The following is an 8,817-nucleotide window of genomic DNA, read 5'->3' on the forward strand; positions in this document are numbered from 1 at the left end:
CAGCCAATGCCGCCACCAGTACCGCAGCAGTCCCCGCACTCCGGCAGGGCTCTGCCCTCTGCTGCTGTCCCTGGGCTGGCCGTCGTGGAGGGGACCAGATGCTCCTGCCACAAAAGCCACCTTCAGCAGTGCTCGAGAAGGGACCGAGCTGGAGCAGCTGAGCGGGGAGCATACGCCAACCCTAGATGGCTGCTGCATTAACCCAGCACAAGCTCTGCCAGCACTCGCCTGTCAGAGGGTTTAACCGGCCACTGAGAGCCGCCCACTGCCCCAGCAGCTCCCGGGACCCAGCCCAGCAGGCTGCCACAACAACGTCCTCCCCAGCTGCCCTGGCTGGGCATCCACAGATCTCCTCCTAGCCAGCATCACCTGGGTCGTGGGCTCAGTTCAACGGCAAGGATCCTGTGCCACCCCTCTCTAACATCTGTCTCCCATCCTCCCTCCTTTCAGGACAGCCTGTCCCCCCACCAGTAGCACACAGCATACCCAGACACGGATCGGCTCCAGACAGGCTTGCAGGGCAATGGCTGCAGCATTTGGCTCTTTGTTTTTATCAGCAATTCCCACCCCAAGAGTCACTTTGCAAATCACGCCGAGGCTCTGGGGAAGGACACAGGCTCCGGGCAGCCCGGTAGGCCCACACACCAACCAGCGGCTCCTGCGAGAGGGGGAAATTTGGTAGCTTCTACAGGAGACTGCAAAAAAGCCTTACTCGGGGCTCCTGCAGGCAGTACCGACCTCTGGTTCCCAGCCCTGTTCAAAGGTGACTGGAACAGAGAAGTATTGCGGATGTTTAAGACGCCACAAAAAATCACCAGGTGCAAAGAAAGCACCAGAAAAAGACCGTGAGAAAGAAGAACAGGATGTGGGAAGTCATTTCACTCAGATGACCCCGAAGAGGGAAAGTCCTGATACAACACTAAGGAAAATATCTGAAGATTCACTGTCTTGCTTAAAATACAAACGAGATTCAAAATAAACCTCAAACCCCTGTGCCTCATGTAATTAGCAGAATGTGCTTTCAACACCCTTCTAGATCTCTTATCTCTGTATTTACTTGGGGTAGCTTGGACAGGTAAATCAGCCCTGGCAAGTTCCCCTTTAGTTTCTCAGGTGCTCACACAGTGGTTCAGCACCTGGATTATTTGTGGTGAAAGGTGTATGCTGCTCCGTACGGTTCTAGCAGTTTACGAACGGAGGGAGCAGTCAGACAGCCCTTGCTCGGTCCTCAGTTTAATGCTGGGAGATGCTCGGTGCAAGTATTCTCACCAGACAGGCCACAAAGACCTCTGCTAGCAAAGGCTTGCGCACAGAAAGAGTTAAGACCCTGAAAGCCGATGAGTGGTGATCCGGCTTGGTTTGGGTGTCTGCGCTTCACAAAGGCCATCCTACAAGAATGCTGAGGGAAGTGCCCCACTTTGCAAGGGTGACACTGATCTCCCCCAGCCCCAAAATCCCTGCTGGAGCCGAGTACCACAGCCCCACTCCAGCCCATGGGGGATAACCGACCGCAGCTTGGTCCAGCAGCCCACGCTGTGGAGAGGAGCCGAGCTGTCAGCCCATGAGACTCTGCTTTTCATTTAGCTGGCAACAACCGAAGGGCCTGAAGAGAAGCGAAGCCCTTCCTCCCGCACCGGCAAGGTGCAAACACAGCCCTCCTTCGGCTCCAGCCGCTCACTGATGGGAGCTGAAATCCTGTGCTGCGAGATGCACACCAGTTTCAGCCATCAGAGAAGAGCCACAGTGAAAATGGATGAGCAGCCAGCACGGGTGACCCATCCATACAAGCTGGAGCATTTGAGGGGTGACAGCTCAAAGAACCGAGGAAAGCTAGACCTCAGCTAGCAACAACTGCCAATCCTTCCTTCAAAGTATCTAGCTCCCTCCAGAGAGCCAGAGCCCACCCAAAGCACCCAGCCAGGAGAGGGTCACTGAAGAGAGATGAAGGGAAAGGACATGGCAAACAACCCTCACAAGACGAGGCTTAGCCGGATTTTAAATCGCTTACAGTCTGCTTGTGCTTCCAGTCCTCCAACATCGCAACAGTGAAGCCCCACAGCACCTCAACACGTGCAAAATGAACCTCTTCCGCGATTGTCCAGTGGCATCTCTGCTCTGCATCAGCGTTTAGCCTGACCAATAGCCTGGACACCACTCAAATTGCTAGTGTCACCCCGTTGATTTCAGATAGAGAGGGATCAATACAGTTCAAGGTATCAAAGGAAGGGGAAAGTAAAGTACTGATTTGGTTTTCGAAACATCTTCATAATGGATTTAAAAAATCCTTGATGAAATCTATGTCTTAGGGTTGGCTTTTTTCTGCTTGTTCACCTTAAAAATGTCCAACATGGACTTCCTGATTTTGTCAGAGAACTCACGAGGTCTCAGCCACACGCAGTGAGTCCTGTGGTCCCTCCTGGAAGGTGAAAAGCTTTGAACACAGAGCAGTTTTCCACTCTATGTTTACTGCATATTTCACATTTAATAAGGGTGTTCACAAGTCCCCTTTTCATTCATTCAGTCTCCCTCAAAGTTGTTTTCAAGTGTAACCAGAAATGCCACCAATCGCCTTTAATTTCCTCAACTGCAGTATCTCAACCTGACTGCTTTCTCCTGTTGTTTCAGGGAGACTCGTAGACAGGGACTAGATTTCAAGTGGGAGAAAAGAAGGGAAAAGCAGAGGAGAAGCCTTCTCATCCACTGTACGGGACACAAAGGCACAAACACACCTCTCACTCTAGGGAGAAGACCCTTGTAAAGTCTTCTGGGACAAAGAGACTCCTAGATAACAAAGGCCTGAGCCCAGCAGGTCTCTCAGACACATGCACAGTATTTAAAGGTGAATTATGGTTGTACCTGACTCCATTAGATGCAGACAGTCCTGTGCTGGGGCCCCCAGCTTGAGGCAAAGCCCAGGTGCTCTGTGCATTGAGTCTCAGCGTTGACCTCGCTCCAGACAAAGTCGGTTTGTTATAGGGCACGAAGCCGACGTTGGAAGAACTTACTGACGCTGTCCTACTGGAAACCTGATGAGTAGCGGAAGAGTTGGGAAAGTTTATCATGGAATGCCGGTAGCGCGTGGTGATGGGACCAGTCCCACCATTTAGCCAGCACTGCTGGCAGGAACAAGCCACCCCCGTGTGAAGGGGCGCCGGGGAGGCTGTCACCGGGTACGGGGCGTCCAAGCGCCTCTGAATGCCGCGGCGGAACCTTGTGGTCTTGTTGGTCTGGACTTGAGCCACAAAGTCAACTTCATAGTTGTAGCCCAAGGGTCCGAGATCTACTCGCTGGTGGTTCGTGGCACGGGCTTGCTCCAGGAACACGCAGACGTTCATCTCGTAGGGGGACCACCCGCCTTCATCATTCTGCCACTCCCAGACGATGCCCTGCCCGGCGGCAGAGTCCCCGGGGAAGAGGTGCCTGCGGACGGCCCGCATCGTCCCTGCGTGGGGAGGGGGGTGGGGGAAAAAAAAAAAATCATTTTGTGAGCAGAGAAGTAAGGGGGACCTGGTCTCAGGGACTTGTTTCTGCACAGATCTGTGGTGTCTACATCGGGTGGCCTTCCTCACCTCTCCCTCGGCAGGGGCACTAACAGACTTTCTCTTCCTGACAGGGCTGGGTTTGCTCGTGAAGCTTAGAGAAACGCAATACCCCCGAGATCCCTGTCCCTCTGCCAAATCTGACCGCGGGCTGGCAACAGGTTCAAAAGCTGCTGGGAGGAAGGGTGGGAAAGGAGGGAAGGAGAGAGGATGCAGAGACAGACACACCCAAGCACAAAGGCACAGTGATCACATACGCCTCCCTGACGTTAAAAAAAGTTAAAAAAAAACTCAGGCTGAGGCACAGATCTGGTTAAAAAAAAACAACTCCCACAGCCTTGACAACAGAGTAACTATAGAGACATGACACCATCGGGAAGTGCTTTGCAGAAGCGCTTAAGGGGCTAAACGCCCACTTTGCTACTCAAGGGTCTGGGCAATTCTGCTCTTGGGGGAGAGGATGAAGTCTCGCAAGGACGAGGACTTTGGAGAGGACAGACAGGGCCAGCTTCTCCAGGCTCCTGACTGCCGGGAGATATAGCAAGACTAGAGATGAGAAGACAACGAAGTAATTTGGAAACTGGAGAGAGCAGCTGTTCAGACAAAGGAAGAGAAATGAAAGCAGACACGCTGCTCTTGCAAGGCTGCTTGACAGCAACAGCAGGAGCTCGAAACCCCCTAGAAGCCTGGTTCTCCAGGGTGACTTCACTCCTGGTTACTTTACTCCTTTCTTTACAAAAGAAAAAGCCTAATGAGAGGGAGGTAAGCCACCCAACAGGACAGAAGCTCTGCAACCTCTGCAAAAACAGGTTCCTGCAGCAGGGTCAAGACTGCTGCTGCTGGGAAAATCCTTAGCAGCACTCCGCACTGAGAAAGGGGAGCGGGAAACGCTGCAGGGCAAGCAAGTCTGGGGACGCAGGCAGATGGGAGTGAACAGGGATGCAGCGAGTTGTTACGACACAGGAGGAGTTCAGAGAAGAATAGCACCAAGAGGAAAAAAAAACACCAATAAAGCCTCCTAAGAGGTCATGAGAGTTATGACCCTAAGCTCCAGGACCACAGGTAAAAAACAGTATCCGCACCTAAAGCCTGTGGAGAACTGCCCCAGGATATTGCTGGTGGCTCCATGGGGGACAGGCAGTCCAAGCAAGCTTTACGCCCAACAAGCACACCCCAAATAAGAGGGAGGAGAGCCCACGTGGGACTCCACACTGCCAAAACCCAATTGCTACCTGTGTTCAGGCTCTGGCTGGCTGACTGCTGGCCCGAGTATCTCTGCCTCACACTGCTGTCCTTGCTACCCCATAGTATTGGGATACTGCAGAAACTACTAGGACTTGACTCAAACCATAAGGGCATTAAGTGCCTCCTCGCTGCTAAGAATTCGGCTCGACAGCATGAAAGTCACATCTCTGCTCCTATCACACACCTGGGCTTCTTTGTAAATGGTGCTGGTGGTTTCTGCACAGCACTTTGGCAGTCAGACCGTAACAAGACCCTGTGCTGGGGTGCAGGTATGTCCCACGTGTCATTGCAGAAACGACATCAGGAAAGACAGATCTGAGCTCCAGAGCTGACATAAAGGCTGAGGCCCTCTCAAAGGCAGAATGTGCCATACCAAGGAATGGCAGGACTCGCGTTTCTGCTGGGAAGCTGAAGGCACTGGGGACTGGAATGGCTTCCCTCAGCCCGTGCAAGGGATGAGCAGCCAGGAAAGGTCCGGCACTTACTCCCAACACCTGCTTCGGCAGCTGGAGCAGCACCAAGCGTCCTGCTTATTGCAGAGCGGGACTCTCCAGTGACACCATCCAGCAGCAACATCTCATCAGCACACCTAAAAAGCTACTAGCAGCCAGTGAAACACAGCAACCTCCCCCGTAAGAACCGGGATCGAACCCCAGTAGCTCAACCACGAAGCCCAGGGATTCCTGTGGGACAAGACCTTCCTCTGGCAGAAGTCAGGGCAGAAGGTGTCAGCAGAACCAAGCTGACCGTCCCCAGCCAGGAATCGACATCTTACGTGGGAAAGCAGATGAAACAGCCAAGAGCAAACCCTAGCAACGACTGCTCCTATCCAGCAAACAAGTCCTGCCAAATTTTAGAAACACACAACCTATGGCCTCAGTAGGTGGGCAACATCAGGGATGACCCCCTGAGCAGAAGGAGGACTGAAGATGAGACTGGGCTGGAAGTGAGAGGTGAGAAATGAACTACATTTAGAGATGAGTGCAGGGAACCTGCTCCCAGGAGAAAGGGGACTACCATGGGTAAAGCAAGGTGTCAGAAAGCCCAGCGGGACACATCTCGGAGGAGATTAGCAAGGCTGCCCTCGCTCCATTGGCAGGTCAGAAGCTAAAAGCAGCACAGAGAAGACTTGAGGAGTTTGTAAGCCACCTGTATTTTTAACATCCCAAAACAGCAGCAGGGAGAAGAGCTTTTAGGAGTCAATAACAAGACCAAAGCCATGCACTTGAAAAACATCCCCCTTCCCCCAGGCTGGCAGGGAAACTGGCATTCCTCTCCAGGGTGGGCAAACAGCTGTGGCGAGAGGACAACTCCAGCTGCTCCCTTGCATTCACTCCCAGCTAGTCTGCCTCGACCAGCAGCTGAAGCCCGCAGCTAATCTCGCCCACAAGGTCCCCCTGCACAGCTGTCACTCCCTGTTGGTGGGGATGCTGATCCTGTTAACACTGGCTTCCTGTTATTCTCCCTGGCTTCCTTTGAAGAGCCTATTTGTCTGTCTAATAGCTAATGAGCAGAATACAACAGCCTATTTTTTGCTCTGTTTAAAGATTTTTCATGGGGATGTTTCCTGCAGAGATTCTTCTCTCCAGCACATGACAAAGGTCAGCTGGCTGCTCGCTCAGAAAGGTTCACGTTTAAGGCAGAGCCCTGCAGAGAGAAAAAGCTTTGCTTAGAACTGGGCCACTGAAAGGGGATATGAGAGCGTTTCCAATAGTCACGTTGCAGAGCACACAGATACTTGTGGAGGGAGGCTCACAGACCTGGCCGCTCTGATCAGCATCCCTCCAAATTGGTGGGAAACACTGCGGGAGAGCTGTGAAGTGGAATCAGCCTTTTTGTTATTAACAACTCAACCACAGATCTCGCCCAAGGAAAGATCAGATCACGTCAGCCAACATCATTTCCAAAATTGTATTGGGCTGTCCCCCAGAGATCACAGAATCATAGAATAGTTTGGGTTGGAAGGGACCTCTAAAGGCCATCTAGTCCAACGCCCCTGCCGTGGGCAGGGACATCTTCAACCAGATCAGGTTGCTCAGGGCCCCGTCCAACCTGACCTGGAACGTTTCCAGGGATGGGGCATCCACCACCTCTCTGGGCAACCTGGGCCAGTGCTTCACCACCCTCAGCATAAAAAATTTCTTCCTTATATCTAGTCTAAATCTACCCCCCTTTAGTTTAAAGCCATTCCCCCTTGTCCTGTCTCAACAGGCCCTGCTAAAAAGTTTGCCGCCATCTTTTTTATAAGCCCCCTTTAAGTACTGACAGGCTGCAATAAGGTCTCCCCGAAGCCGCCTCCTCTCCAGGCTGAACAACCCCAACTCTCTCAGCCTTTCTTCAGAGCAGAGGTGTTCCATCCCCCCATTATTTTCGTGGCCCTCTTCTGGACCCGCTCCAACAGGTCCATGTCTTGATGACCAACTCCAAACCATCCTGTGATAGACAATATTCGCTAGGTGTTTTGAGGTCTTTCACAAGGGTTTGAAGAGATACAAGACCTTTGCGGAGAGACAGCTCCACTTGTGGAGAAGGATGTCCCATTCACATTGGGACACATCTTTCAGTCTCACACAGGCGCTCTGCTCTCCCGCACCAAACCGGGCCATTTCCTGACAAGGGACAGCCGGGACTGCTGCCCATGCGTTGGAGCACTGGCTGAAAGGACAAGAGGCTGGAAGGTTCCTTCACAAGTTTGGCGTGAAGAAAACAAGAAAGAAACAGCCACTGGTGCCAGCTTTGGTGGTCCATGCTGTATTGCTCGAAGCCTCAGCAGGGCTTCCAGGTGCTCAAACGGCAGGTCTGGCTCACCATGGCCTAAGGCATCCAGCTAAGAAAGCTCCTCACCCGCAACACCCCTAGGAAAAACTAATCCTAAAGTCACCAAGTCAGAATAAAAACACGGATGCAGCTGTGATGACCACTCGCATTTGCTCCAACCACTTCCCTTTCCTGTAGGAATTGCCCGATCGTGCAGTTGATTCAAGATATTGCTCACTTACTGCTTCAATTAGCAAGAAACCAGAGCACTGCCCATCTCTAAAGCTTGGGGTGATGCTTGCCTGTGTCCTGGGGTGATGGGAAAAATGTTGGCAAAGGGGAAACCGATGCACAGAGAATTTTCCAAAGCAGCCATTCATTCGGGGTGTGTAATTTGGGATCTCCCTGGATTTTCCAGAGATGAAGAGCATGCATTCCACCCCTGCCCCCTTTCTAAGCTACAGCTGCTCAGCACATCTGGAGCAAAAGAGGGTAGGAGTCATCTCAGCAAATTCTGAGCTGCTAGCCTCAGTGACCCCAAGAGAGACGAGATGAGAATGAAAATTAGGTCTCAATCCTGCTATTAAGACCAGTCCGCCCTTCCTCCCTGGGAGGAAGCAAGCCAGCCTCATACAGCACAAGTACGGGGAATATTCTGCTGCAGCATTACGGCGTTCTGCGGGGGCTGCAGGCTTTCGCTAAGCAGCTTGCACAGGGCGGCATGCCAAGGTAAAGCAGCTGGCACTCCAGCCGCAGAGGGAACAAGGGATTCAAACGGGAGGGTTTGAACCGTAAAAAGGCCTTTTTATGTGAGTGGTCTTTAACGGATGTGGATGGGGACAGGAAGAAAGTTTGCAGCTCCGAGGGCTCCGGCTCACAAGCTCAGAGCTCCAGAGGTCCCGTGATGAAGCTCCTTAAGAGACCACCACCGCCTGCCTGCACCCAGCCCCGCAGATTCACACCAGCCAACACCGATTTGCTCACGTGCCAATACGCTGGGCAGCAGGCAGCATCAGGAGAGAAGCAGACACGCCACCCATCAAAGAACTGCCCAGCAGTGACAGCAGAGCTTTGTAGGGCTCCCCTGTGCAGAACAAGGTCCCGCTTATCTCCAAGCGTGCAAGCAGCCTCATCAAAACCCCAGCACAGGCAGGGAAGCTCCCTTACCTGTATCCTGCCGGAACTGCGTCAAGCTTGGGATGTCGATGACATAGGGGGCCAAGACAGGATCCGCGTGTCCCAAAGGGATGCTGCTGACAAGCCCTGACCCCGAACG

The 8,817-nt window shown here is 52.8% G+C and overlaps 1 protein-coding gene across 1 annotated transcript in view; it reads right to left on the minus strand.

Moving 5' to 3' along the window:
- DTX2 (deltex 2, E3 ubiquitin ligase) overlaps nucleotides 1-8,814 on the minus strand; it is a 34,668-nt gene extending 25,854 nt beyond the window's left edge. Inside the window, exons 1-2 of the mRNA XM_009319296.1 lie at nucleotides 8,709-8,814; nucleotides 2,857-3,442 (exon numbers count right to left, since the gene is read on the minus strand). Coding sequence (XP_009317571.1) covers nucleotides 2,857-3,437 — 581 coding nt within the window. The 5' untranslated portion in view covers nucleotides 3,438-3,442; nucleotides 8,709-8,814. The remainder of the gene's footprint in view (nucleotides 1-2,856; nucleotides 3,443-8,708) is intronic.
- Nucleotides 8,815-8,817: the final 3 nt, after the last annotated feature.

This window comes from Pygoscelis adeliae, unplaced genomic scaffold (assembly GCF_000699105.1).
Source record: "Pygoscelis adeliae isolate BGI_AS28 unplaced genomic scaffold, ASM69910v1 Scaffold282, whole genome shotgun sequence".
NCBI lineage: Eukaryota > Metazoa > Chordata > Aves > Sphenisciformes > Spheniscidae > Pygoscelis > Pygoscelis adeliae.